At 39.8% G+C, this 23,436-nt stretch overlaps 13 protein-coding genes across 13 annotated transcripts; 6 read left to right on the top strand and 7 right to left on the bottom strand. All coding sequences in view use genetic code 12, as the record gives it.

Moving 5' to 3' along the window:
* Positions 1 to 288: 288 nt before the first annotated feature.
* Positions 289 to 1,350, bottom strand: KGF57_003790 (uncharacterized protein; the record flags this gene model as incomplete). The annotated part of the gene is made up of 1 exon (XM_051753246.1): positions 289 to 1,350. One exon carries the CDS (start codon positions 1,348 to 1,350, stop codon positions 289 to 291), a length of 1,062 nt encoding a protein of 353 aa, XP_051607654.1.
* A 1,467-nt stretch (positions 1,351 to 2,817) lies between these two features.
* Positions 2,818 to 4,068, bottom strand: POL32 (DNA polymerase delta subunit; the record flags this gene model as incomplete). Its single annotated transcript, XM_051753245.1, has 1 exon — positions 2,818 to 4,068. One exon carries the CDS (start codon positions 4,066 to 4,068, stop codon positions 2,818 to 2,820), a length of 1,251 nt encoding a protein of 416 aa, XP_051607653.1.
* A 226-nt stretch (positions 4,069 to 4,294) lies between these two features.
* KGF57_003788 (pirin family protein) lies at positions 4,295 to 5,326 on the bottom strand (the record flags this gene model as incomplete). Its single annotated transcript, XM_051753244.1, has 1 exon — positions 4,295 to 5,326. One exon carries the CDS (start codon positions 5,324 to 5,326, stop codon positions 4,295 to 4,297), a length of 1,032 nt encoding a protein of 343 aa, XP_051607652.1.
* Positions 5,327 to 6,013: 687 nt separating this feature from the next.
* KGF57_003787 (uncharacterized protein) lies at positions 6,014 to 6,925 on the bottom strand (the record flags this gene model as incomplete). The annotated part of the gene is made up of 1 exon (XM_051753242.1): positions 6,014 to 6,925. The coding sequence occupies one exon, from the start codon at positions 6,923 to 6,925 to the stop codon at positions 6,014 to 6,016; it is 912 nt and encodes a 303-aa protein (XP_051607651.1).
* Positions 6,926 to 7,432: 507 nt separating this feature from the next.
* On the top strand, positions 7,433 to 8,512 carry RAD10 (Rad10p; the record flags this gene model as incomplete). Its single annotated transcript, XM_051753241.1, has 1 exon — positions 7,433 to 8,512. The coding sequence occupies one exon, from the start codon at positions 7,433 to 7,435 to the stop codon at positions 8,510 to 8,512; it is 1,080 nt and encodes a 359-aa protein (XP_051607650.1).
* A 27-nt stretch (positions 8,513 to 8,539) lies between these two features.
* On the bottom strand, positions 8,540 to 8,995 carry GIM5 (Gim5p; the record flags this gene model as incomplete). The annotated part of the gene is made up of 1 exon (XM_051753240.1): positions 8,540 to 8,995. The coding sequence occupies one exon, from the start codon at positions 8,993 to 8,995 to the stop codon at positions 8,540 to 8,542; it is 456 nt and encodes a 151-aa protein (XP_051607649.1).
* A 178-nt stretch (positions 8,996 to 9,173) lies between these two features.
* Positions 9,174 to 9,935, top strand: KGF57_003784 (uncharacterized protein; the record flags this gene model as incomplete). Its single annotated transcript, XM_051753239.1, has 1 exon — positions 9,174 to 9,935. One exon carries the CDS (start codon positions 9,174 to 9,176, stop codon positions 9,933 to 9,935), a length of 762 nt encoding a protein of 253 aa, XP_051607648.1.
* A 124-nt stretch (positions 9,936 to 10,059) lies between these two features.
* KGF57_003783 (uncharacterized protein) lies at positions 10,060 to 10,287 on the bottom strand (the record flags this gene model as incomplete). Its single annotated transcript, XM_051753238.1, has 1 exon — positions 10,060 to 10,287. One exon carries the CDS (start codon positions 10,285 to 10,287, stop codon positions 10,060 to 10,062), a length of 228 nt encoding a protein of 75 aa, XP_051607647.1.
* A 176-nt stretch (positions 10,288 to 10,463) lies between these two features.
* Positions 10,464 to 12,383, bottom strand: KGF57_003782 (uncharacterized protein; the record flags this gene model as incomplete). Its single annotated transcript, XM_051753237.1, has 1 exon — positions 10,464 to 12,383. The coding sequence occupies one exon, from the start codon at positions 12,381 to 12,383 to the stop codon at positions 10,464 to 10,466; it is 1,920 nt and encodes a 639-aa protein (XP_051607646.1).
* A 472-nt stretch (positions 12,384 to 12,855) lies between these two features.
* PRC3 (carboxypeptidase C) lies at positions 12,856 to 14,544 on the top strand (the record flags this gene model as incomplete). The annotated part of the gene is made up of 1 exon (XM_051753236.1): positions 12,856 to 14,544. One exon carries the CDS (start codon positions 12,856 to 12,858, stop codon positions 14,542 to 14,544), a length of 1,689 nt encoding a protein of 562 aa, XP_051607645.1.
* A 1,676-nt stretch (positions 14,545 to 16,220) lies between these two features.
* Positions 16,221 to 16,718, top strand: PGA26 (Pga26p; the record flags this gene model as incomplete). Its single annotated transcript, XM_051753235.1, has 1 exon — positions 16,221 to 16,718. One exon carries the CDS (start codon positions 16,221 to 16,223, stop codon positions 16,716 to 16,718), a length of 498 nt encoding a protein of 165 aa, XP_051607644.1.
* Positions 16,719 to 16,988: 270 nt separating this feature from the next.
* KGF57_003779 (uncharacterized protein) lies at positions 16,989 to 22,100 on the top strand (the record flags this gene model as incomplete). The annotated part of the gene is made up of 1 exon (XM_051753234.1): positions 16,989 to 22,100. The coding sequence occupies one exon, from the start codon at positions 16,989 to 16,991 to the stop codon at positions 22,098 to 22,100; it is 5,112 nt and encodes a 1,703-aa protein (XP_051607643.1).
* Positions 22,101 to 22,240: 140 nt separating this feature from the next.
* Positions 22,241 to 23,350, top strand: KGF57_003778 (uncharacterized protein; the record flags this gene model as incomplete). Its single annotated transcript, XM_051753233.1, has 1 exon — positions 22,241 to 23,350. One exon carries the CDS (start codon positions 22,241 to 22,243, stop codon positions 23,348 to 23,350), a length of 1,110 nt encoding a protein of 369 aa, XP_051607642.1.
* Between the last annotated feature and the right edge of the window lie 86 nt (positions 23,351 to 23,436).

Raw genomic sequence — 23,436 nt, 5'->3', positions numbered from 1 at the left:
AAGGGATTATAAAGCAATGGAAACTTCCAATTGTGGTGACGTAGAAGTGAATTGAAAATAATAAAAAAAAAAAAAGAAAAATGGGACCTGTGTGCATCACGTCAATGACCAATATTAGAAAGTCTTCTTTCATATACAAACATTGATTCACTGTACATCAATAGTTTCAACTTTCCAATTTTTGTCATTTGTAGTAGGTGGTGGTGGTCGTAATGGTATTAAGGTAAGCAATTGTTTTTAATTTTGGCGGTATCATCTGGGCTTCGATCAGCGCTCCGATCAGCGCTCCTAATAGTTGACTCTTCTTCTTCTTCTGACTCTTCTTCTCTTCTTGCATGGATCAGCACTACCGACGTTTGAGGTAACTGAACCGCTTCCGCTACTGGATCCACTTCCACTGCTGCCAGTGGATGGAGTTGAAGTACCCGAACCACCATTGGAAGCGCTACATTTACCGGCCAAAGCAGCAAACGCAGTTTCAGCGACAGTTTGCAAAGTTCCCCAGTTAAGCAAGTCTTGGAACAATTGAGTGATCAAACCGGATTGCTTCAAAGCGTCAATGATTGATCCAAGGTCAATCAAGTTGTTGGCCAACATTGCCTTGATCAAATCTGTAGCAAATGGGATGTAGCTTGAGTTTGTCAAGATATCCTTGACGACAGAAGTAGCCAACCCTGACTGGTACAATGAGTCCAACAAGTTGTTTACAACATCATCAAGATTAACTGCTCTCTTTTCGGCATCGAAAACAAAAGCATCAAGAGAGTTATCGTTGAAGTCTCTGGTGATCAAGGATGAAACACCTTCGGAGATCAATTGTTCAACTTTTGTAGTCAAGCCGCTGATAATCTGGGCAGCAGCATTAAAAAGCTCAGCATACAATGAACAATCACTAATCAAATCGTTGACAACGTTAACCGCCAAATTGGAAGAGACCAAAGCATCCAAAACAGATTGCAACGAGATCAAACCACTCTTCATAACGGCAATCAAGACATTAACTACAATAGGTTCAAGGTTTGGATTGGTAGTAAAGTATTCCAAAATTTTGGGTACTAATTGAGATTGATTAACTGCAGTCAAAACATCAGTGACAATAGCATAGTCCCTCTTAAGGATTTCAGCGTCAATAGCATCTCTTTTCATTCTGTAGTTTTCGATATGAGCTGACAAAGCCGCCAAGTCTGGCAGTCCGTCTCTCTTGACAACATTGAATTGCCCTGGCAACGAACTCAAAGCTCTCTCAACCTCCTGTCTAGCAACCAAGTTTGGCTGTTGATGTTCAATTGATGCCGCAGAGGCAGTCGCAGCCAAGACAGTGGCCATGGTAGTGGAAGTGGTGAATTTCATAACGAAGGAATTAAAGTGAATCGACGAAAAGTTGGATGGGATGGGGGGAGGAGGAGGACGTTGTAGTTAAAAGACCGCTGAATCAAAGTACGAAAGACTTGAGTTAAGTGGAGTTTGAATATTTAAAAAACAGGGGACAGAAAATTTGCAGAGAAATTTAAAAACATAGGGACAAATTAGCATCCATTTATAGTTATGAAACCTCGAACAATAAGAAGGAAAATCACTTCACTCGAGAATTTACGGTGAATAGATCGAGGATACAATCAGAAGACCAAAAACAGAAACCATAATGCGAGTTTGAAAAAATTCTTGTAAGAATGGGGTATCGTTAACGAGAGATGCTTGTACGATATTACTATATACGGGTATATATTTCAAACAATTATAGTTACGACATTTCCTGATTAGGAAATGTGTCGTAATTTAACTTTTTGTTTTTTTTTTTTCTCGCTTTTGCAACAAGTTGTATAATACTGGTGCATGGGTGTGTTTTCTATTTGTGTGATTACACAGAAAGGCGACATTTCCATATTCAGAACGGGATGTGACAAATTGAGAAGCCGCAGAACTTAAACCCACCAACAGAAGAGAGCATCACTGACTGACATTGAAATGAGCCCCTTGACTTCGAACCAACCAACGGCAACGGTGAGTGGCTTGCCAGCTAAGCTCTGAAATTGACTCGAGAAAATGCGCAATTACCGGTCACGGATCAGGAGGAAGCAGGTAAGCATGCGTGGAGATAAGTCGGCGTTATGTTTCACTGACACTAACAAACAAAACCTTAAAGCTAGAGGTCTATAGTTTACAATAAAAGACGGTATTCTCTTTCATTGCGGGAGGCGGATAACAACAATTGACCATACATAGTTGGCGGAGACGAGGTCTAACCCACTTTGTCGGGGTAACATTCTTCTACGTAACTTTGTAAAAGAGGGTCAGCCAATAGAGCAGTAAATGCGGGAACAGTCTAGTATGTCATTTTACTTATTTTAGATAATATATCGTGCAGCAGCAACTTTTGTGCTACAACTTTGAAAGTCCCTAGGTCTTGGCATTTTTTTTTTCTTTTATTTTTTCATGGGCTGGAACTTGCATTTTTACCCTGAATGGAAAACAAAATATTGATTTTGAAACCAATAAGTGGTGTGGAAATATATGTGAAGCTTTGTACAAAGTTTGTACCCCGTATTTTTCGTTCATTTTTGAAAAATTGAATTATTTTTGGGAGCATCTTGCATTAGACGGATGTGAAGCATTAGTTAACTCCGCCTTCTGATTATACCACTATGGAGTCAATAGTTTACAATGCAACTGTCCGTAAGTAACGCCCATCGATTCAATTAAACTAAACTACAGCCTACCAAACAATATTTAGATTTATGAAACAAAAGAGCACCTCAACAAAAGAGCACCTCCTTCAAAGCTATTCAACCGACAGACATCAACCACTTGGCAACTCCCTCACCTTTTACCGAAAAAGCTCATCAATGAAGTCTGAGTCTTTTTCTTACCATCAGTACTGGCCTTCTTGACCTTAGAGGTTGTTGCAGAAGGTGCGGAACGTTTGGGGGCGACTGGTTTTCTTTTTGGTTTTGTCACTGATTTTGGTTTACGTTTGGTGACTGTATATCCATCTTCATCCACTTCCTGGACTGTCTCCATATCATCATCCTTATTAGCTTCACCCCCTTCCTCTTCTTCGTCAACAAATAGCTCTTCCTCTGGTTCTTTTTTGGCTTCTTCGGCTGCAGCATCACCGTTTCCTTCTGGTGGGACCTCAGCGTCAGTATTGGCAACCACCTCAGTTGATTCTGCTGGTTGCGAACCAATATCTCTCTTTTCGTTTACCCCCACATCATCGTCATCGCTAAATTGAAAAGTCTCATCCTCATCAAACAACTTTTCCAAGTCAGTGGTTGGGGGTGGAGCTTGTTGTCGCTTGGGTTCTGCATCGTCATCGTCATTTTGGTCCTTGTTCAAATTTCCCATAACTATTCGTTCTTTAGGCTGTTTTTGTTCAAGTTTGCGAGACTTATATTGATACGAGGGAGTGGCAGGCTCAGTCAGTGCCCTCTTTTGAGACGTGGAAGTCTCTTGCTTGCGTGAAGTGTATACGGGTTTCGCTTGCTGACTTTGCTGCTTTCTTGAGACATAGGACGACGACAAGCCAGAACTTTTCAGAGGAGTTGCTTTTTGCTGGTCGTCTGATTTCCGTATCGATGGTGGTAAAGGTGTTGTTCCAGTTGCAGTTGCAGTTGAAGTTGAAGTTGCCAGTTCTTGAATTGAACTCGTATCAATTTTTGGTCCGATAATCATTCCATTCTTTTCATACTCCGCCTTCTTACTCAATTGACTCTTCGTTTTCAACTCCTCTAGAGCAATCTCATTCCTTGTAAAAACCAACTCCTTCTTCATCACGCAAAAGACATGGATCGTTGTTATGCTGTCAAACTTCTCCACATCGTGTTTGAGCTTCTCTTCATTCTCAGAAAATTTCACACCTTTAACACCATCCTTGTAAGCGCCAGTTATGACAAAGGATGCCGACACTTGTTCCTTATTCTTGGTGTAGTATTCATATAGAGTTTGTTTAGCTTGTGAGATTGGTATGCTCAACTGACGCGAGAATTTGCGGTACGAAACTGTGTTGGAGTTGAGAATGACTTCACTGGCCAAGTACTCAATTTCCGATACAGGTGCTTCCATCGTCATGGAGTTTGGACTGGGCATGGAGATATACAGAGACAGTGAACGATCCTTGCCCTTCACCTGTCCCTTTTTTTTTTTTATTTCTTTTTCTTGCCGTGTGACGCGTCATATATAATACATGCAAGATAGCTTAGAGTACTTTACATATCATTAGTTCACCAGTATATAAACATTCAATTACAAATAAATAACCTATATAAAAAATCAACTACTACAGAATTAAACACAATCAAAGCTCATCCCTTGCTGGGGCAGATCCAGATTCAGCTTCAAGTTGTTTCTTGTGTTCCAAATATGCTGCTCTCTTTTTCTCTCTAGCTTCAAGATTACCTTCCAATGGACCCTCAATCATCTCTGGAGTGACCCCGTTACTGATCAAAGTTTTCCAAGTCTTGATGTTTTCAAAACCGTTTTGAGCATATTGATAGTCAATGATTGCCTTTTGTACATCCTCTTTACAACTGAGGACAAATGGTCCGTATTGAACAACCTCTTGGTCCAACTTTTTACCACCAACCAAAATAAATTCTAACTCATTATCTTCGGAATCAGTTGTAGCTGTGTTCTCACCACTGATGTAGTCACCTTCTTCATTGAAGAAAACGTTTTGGAACTCATCTACTTTGGTATCTTCATTCAAAACCAAGTTCTTACCCTTCAACACATAAAGGAAGTAATTGAATCCTTTTTGCAATTCTTGCTTAAACTGTCCACCAGCCTTGACTTTGTAGTAGTAGTAGTTTATTGGAGTGTATGCCAAATCTTTGATCGACTCCACACCATAACTCTTTCCACTAATAACCTTAACCGTAACTTTACCATCATCAGCTTTGACTTCAGGAATTTCCCATTCTCTCAAATCTCTGTACCTTGGTTTAGCACTTTTCAAGGCATTTGGCAAATCAACCCATAATTGCAATCCAACAGTAGGAGATCCATCAGCATTAGGTACTGGCATTTCCGAATGCACAACACCTTTACCAGCAGTCATGAATTGCAAGTCTCCAGCATACAAAATACCTTTAGACCCCGTGAAATCTTCGTGAGCCATAGCACCGTGCAAAATCAACGTAATTGTCTCTTGTCCCCTATGTGGATGTTCTGGGAAACCATTAGTACCAGAACTTGAAAAGTGGTCAAACATCAAGAATGGATTAAAGTTTCTTTGGTTAATGACACCAATAGATCTGCGGACTGTGGCACCAACACCTTCAGCTTGTTGTCTAGCTGTGACGATCTTTGAAATTGTTCTAGCGGCCATTGTTGAGTTTAGAATTGTTATGATTAGAAAAATTGAAATTCCCATTGAGCTGGGGAGAATGGACATGTATTTATACTCGTGGGGGTTTGTATGGCTTGTCTAATTATTTGTGTAATAATCGCTGCGTCCGAAAAGATAAATTGCTAAATCAAACGTTGGAAGAATACCCAAGAATATATAAGAATGTGAATTAGTAAAAAATGACTACTGTGATAGGAGTAGATTCTTGAGTAAGATTTGACTAAAAAAGCATTAGAAACGCATCAGTTTAAGAGAAGTGTCATCAAGATAGATTGTAAATTAGACCCTAGCCAATACAAAAGTTGATTTGAATGCAATAATTCATTACTAACCGAACAAATTTTTCCTTGTGTATACCAGATGACACAAAAGCGTATTTGTAATGACTTAGTAAAGAGATCACTTACCTGCATATAAGACTTCACTTCCGTTTAGTAATGCTTTCGTTGTACTTTGGCTATCTAAGACAAGGGCGAGCATCTCTGTCAATGGAACATTGTACAACTTCGTACCTCACAGCTTGCATCATGTCTTTGAAAGTGCTTCTACCGTACATATTTCAATTCCTAGTGAACTACATTCTGTACAAAACTGCCTTTACTTGAATCTTCTTTTTTTTTGCAGTCATTTTCGCCACAACCATTTCATGGCCCCAGCAACCTCAGTCTACTTCTTTCTTGCGAAAGTGTATACGGTATCCCAAATAACCTCAATCTTTGTATCATAATCCCAACCCATTGCATTCTTCAACTCGTCAACAAAAACCTCTGCTATATCGTATTTATCCCCATGTTCTTTCATCCAAGTATGATATGCACTCCAGCTTCTAACATAGTTCAAAAACCACTTCATGTCAATGACCTTACGAATAAATAATGGTGTCTTCGTGACATAAGCATCTTCCGTTTCGCTTGGTGCACCATCACGCTCAGAGACGTACTCATGTCTCAGAATATCATAGAACAAATCTTTTGGGGGGGACTTCTCTTTCAATAAAGACCGTAAATAATCGTGACCCGGTTGTTGATAATAAGGACCCATATACCTTTCAAATTCATCTTGTGGACTCCTTTTCTTTGACGAGTTGTAAGTGTAGTTTTCGTAAATCTCATTTGCTTTAGGGTACCCCACAAAGACCGGGTCTTTATATAACCAATACGCCAAAGTTCCATTTGGCTTCAATACTCTAGCAGACTCTGTATAAAACTTCTCGTGATCCACCCAGTGGCAGCACTCTGCACCAGTAATTAAATCTACTGAACTGGGCAAGATTTTATTCGGATGCGATTCTGCTGATCCAATGATGAACTCAATTGACTTGCCTTTTGGGAGCTTTGGCGTGTTGCTTTGGCAATGAGATATCATCGTAGACGAAGGATCAGTTCCTACCACATTGTCAAAGTAATCAAGGAGCTTGAATGCAACAAATCCTGAGCCACATCCGATATCGATAGCGAGTTGTGTAACTCCTTTCTGCTTGTGGTACTTGATCAACTCCAAGTAAAATGGTTCAGGGTAATTAGGTCTTGCGTCATCATAGTGCTGTGAATTGAAACTTGTCTCTGAGTAAGTTGACATTGCAATGGTGGTGATCATCTTGAAACTCAGGGTTTCCAAGCTAGTTTTACAGTGAACTTTATATGCGGAGAAGAAAAACTCCGGAGCGGTACCGGAGTTCTTCGCAACTACTGTGCAAAATGAATAACGAATGCAAAAAACAAATGGTGTCTCAATAGCAAAGCTATACAACTGAGTGAATAAGAAGAGAAACTTTGAAGTGACTGTATATGAGGAAACTACAAGGTACTTAACAATGGGTCTACATCATGATTTTGGTGCATCTGGAAGGACACATATCTTCAAAAGAATGCAAATCTTGTTCCTTCATATTCCCACATTTCAAATCCGTTCCAGTAGGTATTAGTGTTCTGTTGATGAACGTTTTTTGATCTTGCCTTGGGGTTCTCCCCATTGGTAAGTTTATTTTATCTCTTTGCACCAGAAAGAGTAAAACGAGACAACACAAAATTATGCAAACACGAACCAGGAAAATCATAATCCATTGCTTAACAACAAGGTCAAAGAATGTCGGAGTCCAACAATCATGACAAAGATCAGGACAACATCGACTCTTCATCATTTGCAAGTATTTTGGCTGGTGTCAAACGTATGAGAGATGAATACGGAGGCGATTACTCAGAAAATGACGTAACCATACAAAGAAAATCTCGACCACAACTCCAACAGCCAGCACCCCCACCTGTTAGTTCATCAACGACTGCTAATCCGCCAACAGCTACAGCTACAAGCATCATAACCACTGCCCGAAAGGTTTTGGAAACTCAAAGAGCAACATTAGAGAAGCCAACAGCCAAACCGGTCTCACCGGCCGATGCAGCACGCTCCACGTCTTCCAATACCAACAATCCAGTACGACCGGCAAGACTACCGCAGCAGCAGCAGCAGCAGCAGCAGCATTCGCGATCAGGTGGGCTATCAGATATACTAGTTCACAAATCGCAAGAAAAGAACCCGCTATTGAGTGAGTCCATGATGAAAACAACGCCCTGGGTATTTGATGGAAGCATATTATCCGATTATTACATAAGTCCCACTTTCCAAATCTTATTTTTGTCTTTGAAATATCACAAGTTGAGACCTGAATATATCTGGACCAGATTGAAGAGATTGAACAAAGGATCCAGTATCGTTGAGAATCGAAAAGATAACAATTTACGTGTCTTGTTAGTGGTTGTTGATATTGAATCACATCAAGAAGTGTTGCGCAAGTTGTCCGACTTTTGTATTAAACATGACTTGTCATTGGTGCTAGCTTGGTCGTTTGAAGAAGCAGGGAATTACATTGCTCTTGGGAAACACTTCGATAATGCCCCACATCAAGCAAAGCAGAGTATTCGAGGTTTTAAAGGAGCAGACTACAATTCCAATGTGGTTGAAGCATTTACAGGTATCAAATCCGTTAACAAGACAGATGTCTCTAATCTATTGGCTAACTACAAATCAGTCAAGGAAATGGTGTTGCAATGCAGCAAGCACGACAATGAAATGTTGGGAAACATACCCGGCATGGGTACAGTGAAGCGACGCAATTTGAAGCAGGTTTTCCTGGAACCATTTATATTGAACCGAGCTCTGAATAAGTGAATATAACTGATGCGGAAAAAGTGTCATTTAAGCCTTTGTTTCTTGTTGCTTTTCCATTTCAATCACTTTCCTTCTCAATATCAAATTAATACCATTCAATAACTCATTCTTTTGGACAAGTATATCCCTCAACTTTTTCCCGTCTTCATCTAGTTTCTTAATCTTTTTATCGTAGACTGTTTTAGCATTCTCTGCCTTTTTCTCGACATAATACCCCGTTCCAATATCCACCAAATACTCTTGTTTGGTGACCGCTTTGCCTGGTATATACAAAGAGCTTGATAAGGGTACCAACATGTCATCGGTCTTGGATTTTTCCAAGTTGTTTATACTCGTTATGCAATCTTTTAGTTTCAATTGTGCTGTTTGTAAAGCTTGTAAGGATTGGGTGAAATGATTGATTTCTTGTTCAATGTTTTTACGTATCTCTACCAATTGTTGTGGTGGAAGTGAGTTGAGGTCTACCTTCTGTGGCTGGGACATGTTGAACGAATGGTGGTGACAATATTCTGGATATAGCACTGTCTTTTAATCTGGTGATGAAATAGATTTAATTTTCATTTCAATTTTAATTTCAATTTCAATTTTTTTTTTTTGCTTCTTCCAACGGCTTCCAAATACTTTACATCGCAAACAAACATAGATATAGACTCTACAAAACATGGGTAACGATGGCGGTACAATTGCCAAAAGACAAGATATACTATCATTGCATAATGCCAGATCCGCACACACCGCGTTTGCTGAAGATAAAGGGGAGAGCAAGGAACAAATATTGCTCCAAAGTTGCGCGTTATCAGGTCTACCATTGTACGAGAATAATCCTATAGTGGGCGACTTTAAAGGTAAATTATACATCAAAGAAAAGATTCTACAGTACATGCTAGATTGCAAGTTAGATAAACTTAAAAGACAGTTGCAGTTTCAACACTTGAAATCCTTGAAGGACTTGCAAACTGTCAAAATTACTTGGGACGTCATCAACGACATTGCTCATTTTCAATGTCCTGTCACGAAAGAGTTGGATTACAAGGCATCGTATTCATACTTACGACCATGTGGCTGCGTGATGTCATACAAATTGTTGAAGGAGTTGAAAAAGTCACTAAAGTCACTAAAGTCACGAGAAACTTCCACCCACATCGAGGCTCATTGCCCTGTGTGCAATCACGAATTTACATTTGACTACGATCTAGTCATTATTAATCCCACTGACAAGTCCGATTTCAGCGAATTCAATGAGGAAAACTACGAGTATTTGAGAACCGTGCTTCATCTAAGTCACGCCAAAGAGCCACTAAAGAAGAAGAAGAAGAGAAAGAGTGAAAGCGAGGATGCTGAAGAGGTCAAAGACGACCTTATACGAAAGAGGAAAATGGATACAGATGATGGTTTAGAAACGGGGAAACGAATTAGAGCTTAATAAAGAGTGTGTTTTACTCTATGTCCAAAAAAATTCCAATAGCATTTAATCCTAACTATGTACACGATAACATCTCTCGTTCAAAGTCTTAAAACCTTGATGCATTCTCTGGTAAGTGTCAACATTAAGCTTCCGTAGAACTTGAATCACCCTCGTTTCTTGATTGGTGGTACTGTTCCTCCTCAAATTTTAACTTTTTCTTATTCCAAGGAGCAAAATCTGAATTTGCCCAAATATTGAATGCTATTGATCCTCCACCAACAATGCAGAACCCGGCTAACCCTAGGACCGTTAGTCTGTGTACAACATCAGTGGCACGCACATGAAATGGAAGTTGGTTTTTACCAGCCATGTTGGAGAATTCGTGTGTGGTCTCAATGTATCACCTAACACAGTCAAAACTCTGATGATGATTTTTTTTCTTTCTTTCTTTTTTTCTTTTTTTGCTTTCCTTCTTCGTCTTGTCTCACATCCTCGCTGGAAATTTACATTACAAACTGGAACTTCCATTAAATCTCCTATGTACAGCTATAAAAGATACAGTAGCCATTCGATATTGACAATCCCCGATTCAACTAAAGACGGGTTAGCATATACCAAGTCAGGTAACCAATAGCTATTGTGGAGCCTGAAAATATTAGAAGCTACATGATCGAGATCATGCTCCTTGTCCAAAACCTCGCGAATTATATATTCCAAAATCTCACGGCTAGACTCATTGATAGAGTTCAAGTGTGACGGGAATACTCTGTTATCTTCACTCAATATCAACTCCAGTTCAGATGCAACAAAATTTTGGAATCTTCTAGAATCAAAATGGCCAATCGATAAAGTAGTCAATTGTTCCTGGTGAGAAATTTCTGAAATAGATCTTAATGCTTCGTAATTTCCAGTCTCGATACTAACGGGGAATTGTCTCGGTTGAATTCCTTGAATGATGAATTTCTTTTTGGGCTGCTCTTCTCCATCAACACGGATGGTTAAAACTTTGGCCTCAGCATTGGGGAACGCTTTTGTCACATTCTTTATAAAGTCAACAGCAGGTAATAACGGATGCAAATTAGGACTGCGGTCTCTTCCATCCACTTTCCAAATTTCCTGAAACTGTGTTTCATATGACTTCCAAATTGAAATTTGAGTAACCTCAACCTCTTCACTCGTTGTTGGCTCGTAGCAACAATGTAACCAGGTGGTTGCCCTCGCTGGTTCAGGGAATTGAAGCATAATCCTGTATAAGTCCTTGGTCAACTCTGGCGCCGCAAGGGGCGCATTTGAATGCTGGGTACGTCTAGTGAGAATCGTGTTAGGCACTGGTTGCGGCTTCACTGGTTCCAGTAACGGAAGATTTGACACAAGAAGTAACGGGAGCTGTTTGACCAACGTTTCGTAGTTTGCTCTTGTAGTAGATAGCTGCAATAAGTGCCTCAACCTGAATCGTTGCGAATCTTTTACTGAATTTGGATGATCATTGTGCAAAGCTTCAGAAAATAGATACATTTTCAAAAAGTCCAAAACTGCATTGTTTAAATCGTTATCGCCAACCAACAACGTGTTGATTATGTGCTCTAACTGCAGATCAGTAAGAGCATCCACGCAGTTATTGGTAATTTTGGTGTCATCTTCCTCTTGATCTAGTGCCTGGTTGTTGCCAGTGTCGTTGTCGTCACTGTTTTCATCATCTTCATCCGACCCTTTGGAGTTTTTGTGCCATGTTATAAGTAAGTGGGAAACACACTTGAGAGTGTTTATGAACAAATTCTTATCATCCGTGACACATAAAATTTGAAGTAAAGTGGTGAAGAGAACATCATGTTTTGAGTTGTTGATGTAGTAACATGTCAATGGCTCCAATAAGTCAATTATGTATGCTAGAGTTTCCGAAAATTGGTCTTCGAAACCTACTAATTCATCTATTTTCTTTGCAGGCTGGAAAAACCACCCCGACAAAAACTTTAAAATGTCAATCAACTGCTTCTTGAACCCGGTAATTTGTGACAACCATTGCTGGTTGCTCAAATCCTGAGCGGAGTTACGCAAAGTCAAGAGAGCATCCAAGCTATGAGTAAGCGTGCTTTGATTCACTGAACAGTACTTCTTGTCGTGCACTAACTGATATGGTTTGTATAGATATTGAATCAACTCTTGGGCTATAAAATTATCCTCTTCAAATTGTAAATAAGGCTGGATAGAATTTCTAGCCAAACTTTGTAACGCCCAATCAACCTCTGAGAGTATTTGGGATTTCAATGCCATGATAATTCTCAGCTTCTCGCTTATACCACGATGATTAGTTCCAATTGCTTGTGGTTGTGCATAACTCCCGTACAACCCATAGTTGGCTCCTATACTCTGGTATTGGCCAAATCCAAACTGCAGCGCACTCTGGGTGGAACTATTCAACGGTACAATAGTCCTGGAACTTGTGGTAATTGGAACAAGGGACGGCATAAGGACTTGGATATTGTAGCTGATTAAATTAAAAAGACTGTGGAATGTTTTCAATTTTGTTTACGAAAAAAAGAAAGAAAGAAAGAAAAAAAAAATCGACAGAGGTAGTGTATCTTGGTGAATAACCACTACAAATATACTTTGCTTGACGGTCCAGACGAGTTAGCGGCAGTTCTCAGTAATCTTTCAAGAAACTATCAGGTAAGGTTCCAAGGCGTGCCTGGACGAAGACTTTTGTATCTTTGTCCCCCCCCCCCAAAAAAAAAGTGAGCCTGGTGGTCTTTTCCTCTTTTTTAGACAGCAATTCCGCTTTCTCTGTCGGCGTTCCGTTCCTCAATTTTTCTTTCTCGTTCTGGTGCCGCCTCCACGAAAAGGACGCACATATTGAGTAGTTTATTCTTGCTTGCCACTACGCACCGATTGGATACAGTGGCAACCTTCTACTACCTGCTAGGATACATTACCTTCCACAATGAAGACATCAACGCTTCTTCAAGTGCTTGCCGTTGCTTCTACAACTCTGGCCCTCTTTGGTGGTCTCAGCAATCTTTTCAACACTGAGAATGAGCAAATTTTGTTGATGAACGAAAACATGGAAGATGAAGCATCATATAATGCTGATCTTTCTGCTGTATTTCGTCAAATGAGTCACCCACCAGAGATTTTGAACACAGCTTGGAGAGATATGCGTGATAAATTATCGCCTTCTAAAATTGCCAAATTGATCAAACAGTACCAACTGAAATTAGACTCACCAATGAAGAAATTGAAGTCTGAGAACAAGGACTCCACCAAGTTCGAAATCTTGTCCAGTAGCAAATTTAGTGACTATTCGTTGAGGATCAAAAATACCAATCCTGAAGTTTTGGGACTTGATACCGTCAAACAATATACTGGATACATTGATGTGGAAAGCATTGACCACCACTACTTTTTCTGGTTCTTTGAAAGTAGAAATGACCCAAAGAATGACCCGATTGTTTTGTGGTTAAACGGTGGACCTGGATGTAGCAGTGCTACGGGGTTGTTCTTTGAATTGGGTCCCTCCTCAATCAACTCGACATTAGAGCCAGTCCACAATCCGTACTCGTGGAACTCAAATGCATCAGTCATATTTTTGGATCAACCTGTTGGTGTTGGTTATTCCTACTCGGGTGGCGACGAAGTCAGAAACACTGACACAGCCGCCAAAGACGTTTATGTATTCTTGGAGTTGTTTTTCCAAAAATTTCCCCAGTTCCTTCAAAACAAATTCCATATTGCTGGTGAATCATATGCTGGACATTACATTCCAAGATTTGCTAGTGAAATCATCAACAATGCCGACCGCTCATTTGAATTGGCATCGGTTTTGATAGGTAACGGAATAACGGATCCCTTGATCCAGGCCGGTGAATATAGACCAATGGCATGTGGTCAAGGTGGATACAAGCCCGTTTTATCGGATGAGCAATGCGATCAGATGGAGCGCGACTACCCAAAATGCGCAAATTTAGCTAAATTGTGTTACAAATTTCAAAACGCATTTTCTTGCGTTCCTGCTCAATATTACTGTGATCTCAAACTTTTGCAACCGTACATGGACACCGGTTTGAACCCATACGACATTAGAAAACCTTGCGCCGAGGAAGGGGGTAACTGTTACTTGGAAATGAATTATGTTGATGACTACTTGAATTTGGATTATGTGAAACAGGCCGTTGGTGCATCCAACATTGACATCTTCACCTCCTGTGATGACACGGTATTCAGAAATTTCATCTTAGATGGAGATGAATTTAAGCCATTCCAACAATACGTAGCAGAATTATTAGACCATGACGTTCCAGTTTTGATTTACGCTGGTGACAAGGATTACATTTGCAACTGGTTAGGAAATTACGCGTGGGTAAACAAGCTAGACTACGAACACGGAGAGGCATTTGCCAATCAGCCTTTGAAACCTTGGGTTCCTGCAAAGAGTGCAGTTGCTGTAGACGATGCAATGGAAGCTCAAGGGACAAAAAAGCCAGCCGGTGAGGTGAAGAATTACAAAAAATTCACATTCTTGAGAATTTACGATGCTGGTCACATGGTTCCATACGATCAACCAAGCAACTCCTTGGCAATGCTCAACACTTGGATCCAAGGCGATTACTCACTCGGGTATTCCCCTCGTTGATTGAATACCAATCCCACCACCCTAATTATTTTTTTTTTCTTTTCATTTGGTCAGCTCAGCTCAACCTTTGTGGTAGAATTGCAGCCCGGGAAATTAGATGGTAGACGCCTGTGAACTTTTTACAAGACAGTTATATTTTACACTTTGAATAAAAACAGTAGTTTCGTAGTGTCGCTTCAAAGTAGAGGCTGTGCGTTTTCTTCCGCAACAAATGCTGCGCATCCCTTTTTTGCCTAGAAAATGCATGAACATAACAAGGCAGACTATATTTTCTTGACCCTTACCGGATCTAGTTGTTTTTAGTATTACGTTTTGCCTTACACAAGACTACTGTGAAAGACCGTGACTATCGATTCTTCTATTTCCTGCTGATGGCGTTCTCGAGTACTAAAAACTGAATTCGGTATGAGGCAAGAGATAGCCAGTTAGATTCTTTGCGTAGTAAGTGCCTCTAACTCAATTTGTGTGGGGTGGGGGGAATAATTCACAAAAAAAAAAACACCACGCATGATAAGAGATATAACATTTGTAGAGGGTCAGCATAGATAGCAACACTAGCAACACTATAATTAATTATTCTTACCCTTTAGAAGCGATGTGATTTCGGAAAAAGGCGTTTATGAGAGTAAGAGTGGTGTTGCAATATGCACGACGCGCTTGGGGGTGAATTTTGTGTGCAATGTGTAGGGAGTTACAGAGAGAGCCCACAATTTTGCACATCACATTCTTCTATCTTAGTTTTCTCTTTGCAACAGTCACCCCAGTATTTGATGTTGCATCAGATGAGTTTCAAAAGACAATGATTTTGTGGGATGGGTTTTATTGGTGGATTCAGTAAGAAGCTTCATGAATAATAACCCAGTCTTGTTTTTGTAACCAACCTAATGATAGTATTCATTTTTTTCTTTTGTGTCCTCTTCTTTATGCTAGCGCTGTGCTGGTCGTTTATTGTCTTGTTACAAATTAGTTGCAGGTATGCGTCGCGCTTATCCACCAGCATTGAAACTTTAGATTGCAGTTTATGAGAAGTTACGAGAGCACTAACTGATAGATGACTCTATAATCCATAAGCTCACTTTCAGATCACTTACTCGATATATCTTTTTTTAGTTTTCGTTTGGCCGCCTACGCTGTGCAATCGACCACATTTCCAATCGGGACAGAACTATTTGTCCACATCTCCTACAGCTTACATAAACTCACTTTGTTCGGGTTTTGCCTAGCTTTCATCAAAGGTTATACCACGAAGAGCTTATATAAAAATAAAAATAAGTTTTATTTTTGCTTGGCTGGGCGTGTATATGGTCGGTGAATGATCCCAATACGTCCAGTTTCTTTCCCAATTAGGGAGTGCAGCTACCTATTTGAGACGCTTGCATGGATTATGTAATCGTATATGATTTTGTGGGCGAAAAAAAATAAAAACTCGTTTGATACTTCCAGCTATGTACAGACGCCAAAAAGGATTAATAACTTTGATTTTGCAGTTTAAACTGAATAAAATTTGAAACTCTCGGGAAATCTATATAAGTGTACTCGAATAACCACCAACTTGAATCTGATCCCATTGTTTCTTGTCTCTTTTTTTTTTTTTTTTCTTTTCCCTCATCAACTACATTTGTTCACCAAGTTATTTACTCCAACTACTTACTTTCGTTAATCTTTATTACTACACAATGCAATTCACTTCATTAGTCACCGTCGCCAGCTTGTCTGCTTTTGCTTCAGCCGCTGCTTATGCCAACGGTACTGTCGTCACTGTTGATGTTACTGTAACCGGATACACCACCTACTGTCCAGAACCAACCACCTTGACCATTACTGTTTGTGACCAGGATATTTGTAAAGCCAGTGAAATTGAGGTCAATGAGCCAAAGACCATCACTGTTACTGAGGAATGTGTCATCCCAACTTCATACACCACCAATGAAATTACCATCACAAAGACCGTTTGTGATGAATGTGAAAAGACTGCTGCTCCTGAAGAAGAAGAAGCTCCTGCTAAAGCCGCTCCAGCTGAATCCGAAGCACCATCTTCAGTAGCTGTTGCTCCACTTGAAATTGATACCACTTCTACCGTCTATCAAAATGTCACCTCATACGAAGGTGCCGGTGCTAAGAATGCCGCTGGTGTTGCTGCAGGTTTGGTTGCTATTGCTGCTGCTTTGTTGTAAGCTCGATAGGTATATATGTCAGTTGAGTATAATTTATAAACAGATATATCTACAGGACATTGCACTCTTTCGTCCATTTCAAAACATCTGCAGATTTGTAGTGTAAAGGCAACTGCTCCTGCTGCAAAGTCTTCCCTCGTTCTCAACGCCAGAATCGTTGAATAATTTTTTTTTTTCCTCTACACCCCATTCCAATCGACTCACAAACGAAATATCTGCTTAAAGATTCTTCAATCACCACAGTGGGCCACATGAAGGTATAAACACACCATGGCGCTATATTCGACTGAAAGTGGAAGTCCACATGATCTGCATAGCTTTTACAATCCCCATTCTACACCAATAGACAACCAAATTTCAACTTTTCCTAAATCATCCAGGTTTTTTGACACATCAACTTTGCCGGATTTGAAACACCTCGAAGTCAGTGACGATGTGCACCACCAGGTCTTGTTTAACGGCCAAGTTTCGAATTTCAACTACAGTCCTTTCAATATATCACAACAAAAATTAAAGGCCTCGCCAGCAATAAACTACGACCTGATACCAAACAAGTTCGCTATTGCGCCGACAAGTTATCAGGAGGAAAATGAAATTCCGTTTTTGCGATTGAGTGAAGAACAGGCGAAAGACCCTATCTCTTTCATTGACAATCTACGAGAATTGGGCAGCAAGTATGGAGCAGTCAAGGTCAAACTTCCATCAAAGGATGAGAAATTGTTTCAAACTACGAATCAAGTCAACTCAGATTTGTTTTGGTTCCATACAAACAAGTTACTCAACAATCCTACAAGTGACGAGCTATTAGTAAGACTTGAATTTCACCGTAATTTACTTCAATTCCATCAAAGTGATCAACACAATTATTTCGAGGATGTTGATGCAACAAGGGCAAAAGAAAAGAATGGCACTGCCAATTTGCAGTTTCATTTGAACAAGTTACCAATGATTGACAAGCGGCCCTTAGACTTGTATAAATTATACCAATCAGTAATCATACGAGGTGGATTCATCGAAGTGATCAACAAAAAACTTTGGGCTCAAATAGGACGAGAGTTGGGTTACAAGGGGAAAATCATGACAAGCTTGAGTAGTTCCTTAAAGGCATCTTATCAAAAAATTCTATACCCTTACGAATTGTATCTTGCCAACCGAAGTATGGGTTTAGTTAAGGAAGAGCAGTCAACTTTGGAAACACTACTGTCCGGTAGTAAGCGAAATATTCAACCCATAGACACGCCCGAAAAAAAACAAAGAGCTGATAATCGGTACTATGCACCTCGAATTGTTGGTTCGGAGAAACAGTTTAAACGCCAGCTCAATACAAAGGTTTCAAAAGGAATGTTGGCCAATTCTCCCCATCTAATAGATGTGAAACAACCCAACACTTATGTTGTCAAACAAACTGACAAGAAACGAAACAAAAAGGCAGCGGATAAAGTAACTGCATTCATAACACCTCAAGCTCTGCTTCAGGCGGGGTTGTCCTACATACGAGATCATCAAGATGAATCTTGTTCTACGGATGTCCCCAAAATTGCTTCTTCCTATACATTAAGACAATTTATGGAGAAAGACATAAAGTTTCAAGAGCACATAATCCATCAAAATAGACACTTGTTTTGTCCAGATGCTAGTCAAAGAGATTGTATAAAGTTCCAAGATCTCGAAAACCTATATTGGAGATATGCCAGAAATACCGACATTGACCTGGTATTTTCCAATGGGATTGAACTCGAAATGGGTAAGGACTTGCCAACTTCTGTCCATGGTTCCGGTTTTGTGAGAATTGGTGATGACATAGCAAACTTCAAGAATGCGCTTAATAACCACCTATTGAGTCTTTCTCACGCAAAACTGGCGGTAAATTCAAAGAACCCAAACACCACACCTCATGTATTCTCACAGCAGAACCCTTGGGATTTCAACAGGGTCGACAATATAGATCAAACTATAGAGTCGGCATTATACCCCTGGAATCTTCACAACTTTGCAACTCTACCAAATGCTATACTAGGAACTTTAAACCAATTCGATGTGGGAAATCAAGAATTGACAGAAACTAGGGTAAATGTTGGCATGACTTTCAGCACCGAGAACTGGACATGTGAGGATCACTTTACTCAGCTCATAAACTACCATTTCTTTGGAGCTCCAAAACGTTGGTACTTTATTCCAGAATCAGAATTTGACAAATTTGAGCGATTAGTCAAAGATGTGAATACAGATTTGACGTCTTCATCTGCAATGAGTCGAAACGAAATATCTAGAGCCGAGAGCGTAAGCACAGCTTTGTTTAGATCCAGTAATGAAGAACTTGAAACGGATTTAGTGATCAAAGCCATCGAGAACTCAGTGAATACAAAGGCGGATCACAAGCTCCCACATCGCAATGTGAGATTTGCAAATTTGTGCCAACGAGGAGAGCTTCTCTTAAACCAAGATTTACGGATAACGCCGGAATTGCTAGATTATCACAATATTCGATACACAACAACAGTGCAGCATCCTGGGGAATTTATTATAAAGTTTCCTAAAACTTACTCATCAGCTCAATCGTATGGATTCAATTTTACAGAGGAGACTAATTTTGCATCTAGCTTGTGGCTAGATTACGCTTTACACGGAGAAAAGTGGCTAACTAAACAGGGTATATTGTCTAATTTTCTGATCTTCAAACTCCTTATTACTGTTGCATCAATTTATGACAATGGAGGCAGCATATCTTTCAACTCAGATGTTTTCTCAAAAGTTGCAAACCTCTATAAAGGTTTGTATCTCAAAGAAATTGAATTGAGGGACCAAATAAGAAAGTTGAAAGTAAAAGAGACAAATGTCACTGAGGAGTCTTTGTCTGATATAATTGCTGATGACGACTATGGTGCTGCTTTTCCGTCTCGTGTAATGATTACTGATGTTGATTCCAAGGACTCCATGTTTGTATCAATGGAAAACTTTTTACATTACTCATCGTCACCTGAATTTATGGAAAACTTTGTTGTTGAGTTACAATTGTTTCATTCGGATGAAAAACTTAAAACCTTCCACAAAGTTTTAAGTGAGTATTCGGTTGATTTCGAGTCATGGATTCAAAATTACGAATCGTTGATGGCTGAGGGCGATGAGATACCATTGAAGCAGTACAAAGTGTTGCTCAACGAGGGAGACAAGATAAATTCATCGATTTCGTCAACTTCGGTTGTTGGTGGCCAATCATACGATCAGCAACGAATGCGCGTATTTGGTGAATACCTAGAAAACTTGAGATATTTTACAACAAGCGCGTCTCAATTTATTGAAGAATGTCAAAATGTTTTGGCCCTCAAACACCAGCAGCGTATTAGAAATGGACAGGATTTAGCGCATCAGGAGCGTGCATTTTCTTTGAAGGAGTTAGCAAGTCTCGTTGAGAGAATCTCCAGTTTGAACTTTACGTGTCCAGAGATTGAACAGATTTTAGAACTCAAAACGGAGATTCAAAATTTTGACAAGGCCAGCCGCTCACTAATTGCAAAGAAGGGCAGATCATTGCAGGAATTTGATGATTTGATCAGTCTTGGGGAAAGTTTTGGCTTGGATATCCCGTCGTTGGATTTCATCATTAGAATACGAAATCGATTGAGATGGATCAAGACGTACAACTTGATTGAAAAAGGAGTGGACCCTTTTTCCGACAGAAAAGAAGTGTTTTCGATTGACGATTTGAAAGAGTTTTACAATTCAGGTTTGGAACTTCTAGCAGCGGGAGACCTTGAATATATACAACTGATTGAAGTCATTTTGAACCAAAGCATTGTTTTCAACAATGATGTCAGAAAGTTTTTGCAGTACACCTTTGTACATGACTTGGATGTCGAGAAGTTGAGATCGATAGTTGACAGCTTCACTCTGGAGAAGTTGTTCTTGTCAAGTGAAAATTACTCAGAGCTATCTAAAGTCCATTCAAGCTTGGAATTAATAACTCGATACAAGGACACACAGGGAGGTGGAAAATTGGCATACCACGAGCTAAAGCAGTTGTATAATGGAATTATCGACAGCGGGTTGAAGTTTGAAACTAGCTCAATTCAAGAATCATTGCAAAAAACTGAGTGTTGGTCAGATTTGCAATGGCAAAAACTTGAGAAAGTCAGGATCATAACAACTATCAACAATACAATAGCTCGTGACAGTGTAAATCCCAAATTCACGTTCAATGCCAAACTTGTGGAGAAGGTCCAGCGGCTTGTCTACAAATGTGAATTTAGTTTGTCCATTGATGACAAATTTGAGGAATCTTCTTCCTTTGTCAGTCACCAAGAGAATGAGCATGATGATCCGAAATATTACTGTGTTTGCCGAGAATATGAACATGGAACCATGGTTGAGTGCGACGAATGCAAAGAGTGGTATCACGTGCAATGTGTCAAGGACTTTAGTAAACCTAAGGAAGAAATTTACAAATGTCCTATTTGTCTATTGTTGAGTCTGGGTGAAACTGAGGATAAGTATCTCATGACCAAGTTGTCCATGGATGAGTTGATCGATATGTACAACGATGGTGAAGCATTGGAGGCAGTCCCAGTCAACGAAATGACAGCGATGAAAGACTTGATTGATATATTGAACAGCTATTCTCGTAGTCTCAACTTGAACGACGTGTTGAATGAGCCAAACGAACAAACTAGATTTGAAAAGTTGATGTTTGTATTGCGAAAGTTGTATGGATGTGGAGTGCAAATTACTGACTTGTTTCAAAAAGTTTTGCGTCACACGAGATTGGCGCAACAAGATATCGTAGCCAAAAAGAAACAAAGCAATGCACAGTCTGTCCCCGCCATGTCTGAGGAAACTACACAGCAACAGCTTGAGACTGGTACAGGTGGTGCAATCGAAACAGAGCTCACCGGGAAAGAGAATGGTATTCAGCCTATGACGAATTGGAAATCTGCTATGCGTGAAAATGGCATTGAAGCTCTGCATGCAAATGGAGTAGAAATTGGCATAAAAGACAACAAACTGGTCGTTAATTTTCACCCACCGAACGAAAGTACTCAAGAGATTCGTTTTGAAAATGGCGTTAACGCTGAGCTCGGTGATCGGTCAAATGCGCATGCTAGTCAGTCAAACTTGACCACTCAAAATCATGCAGGATCCACAAATTTTGCTTTTCCAAGTGAAAACCTATCTCGTGTGCAAAACTTGTCGTCGTCGACCAATACCTCAACAGACAACCCTGTCCCTGTAAAAGACAAGAGCACAAAAGATGAGGTGGATCTTCAAAACGTACAAAATTCTAGAAAGCAGCAGATCTTCATTGGTACAGCAAAAGACATAAGTTCCCAAAATTCACCTCATTTGAAAGACCCAGATGCGAAAAGTGCTGCTGAGCTCTCGCATTGACACTGATCTTTGTATATAGTCAAGTACGAAAGAAGTTAAATGCAAAATAAAATACGCGCTCAAATATTTATAGGAATTCTTTTGTTTACCAAAAACAAATCTACATACTCTCCAAAAGCAACGGGATAGCACTCGCCACTATGTTTAGCAGAACAATGACATCCACGTCGATGACTTGCGAAAATGCATTGGAGCATCTAATAAATCAAAGCTGGGAGCAGTGTGTTGGAAGCGGGGATAAGATTTACGTTAAACAAGTTCCCGTTCTTGTGACAAAGATGGAGGAAATATTGGCGATTGATTCTACTTTTACCAAAATTGTACGAGATTCGCTTAGCGATTTTGTAGCCAAGAACCCCATGTCCAAGTTCAATAAGTCAGACGCGAGAAAAGTCATCATGAGTCTGATCAGCCCAAAAGAATTTGCAAGTACGCTACGAAATAAATATGGCTTGACAGATGAGGTTGTTTGGGCGAGGATCAACACTTCAAAAACTGCTCAAAATGACACGTTCCATATTTGGAAAAGGCACCAGGATACAGCGGAGTTGAGATCAAAGTCGATGAAAGATGAAGAAATTGAAAATTTAAAGAAAGAGGTTGCGATTTTGAGACAAGCCAATAGTGAAAAGGAGATCCAGTTGAGGACATCAGCGCGAGAGATTGATCGACTAAATACTCGTGTTAAGAGCTTAACCGCCAGTCACAGAGACAGGGGAGATGGCGAGAGATCATTGGCTGCTCAATTGGCTGATAAAGATGCAGCATTGGTCGAGCTGGCTCAACAATGTAAGAAATTCAAAGATGCGTGTATCGAGTATAAGCAACGTGAAAAAGAGACTGCTTTGGCGTTCAAGACCTTGGAGAAGGAAATTGAGAAACAAAATGAAGTGGTGCTGTTTTTACAAAGTAAACTACCGGTTGAGAAGGGTTCAAACGCCTTCAAGGACTTTCTCAAAAATTTGCCCATAGTTAAAGAAAGCTTCATCTTTTTGAAATACAGACATGAATTGAAAAACAAACGTTTACTACTAACGTCTGTGTTGAGTATAATTTGCATGTTTTTGCTCATGGTGAATTTAGTTCTGGTAATTTACTATCTTCTATTGCCAATGGTTGGTTCGTTTGGTAAAGGCTCAGGTATTGTTTACATGGAGGAGGAGGAGAAAACTCGATCCCCAGGACTACTAGACTTGATGAGTGCCATACCGTCAGTAGAGAAGTTTATATACGAATGTATAGATTGGTGATTATAAAACACAAAATAATTTCCATTAATAAAACTACATAAAAATAGTAAATCTAGAAAGATCAAAATTATATTATTAAATATTTA

The sequence above is a fragment of the Candida theae genome (genome assembly GCF_024610275.1).
Source record: "Candida theae strain CBS 12239 chromosome Unknown scaffold5, whole genome shotgun sequence".
Taxonomy (NCBI): Eukaryota; Fungi; Ascomycota; class Pichiomycetes; order Serinales; family Debaryomycetaceae; genus Lodderomyces; species Lodderomyces theae.
This window is presented reverse-complemented; position numbering and strand designations above follow the sequence as displayed.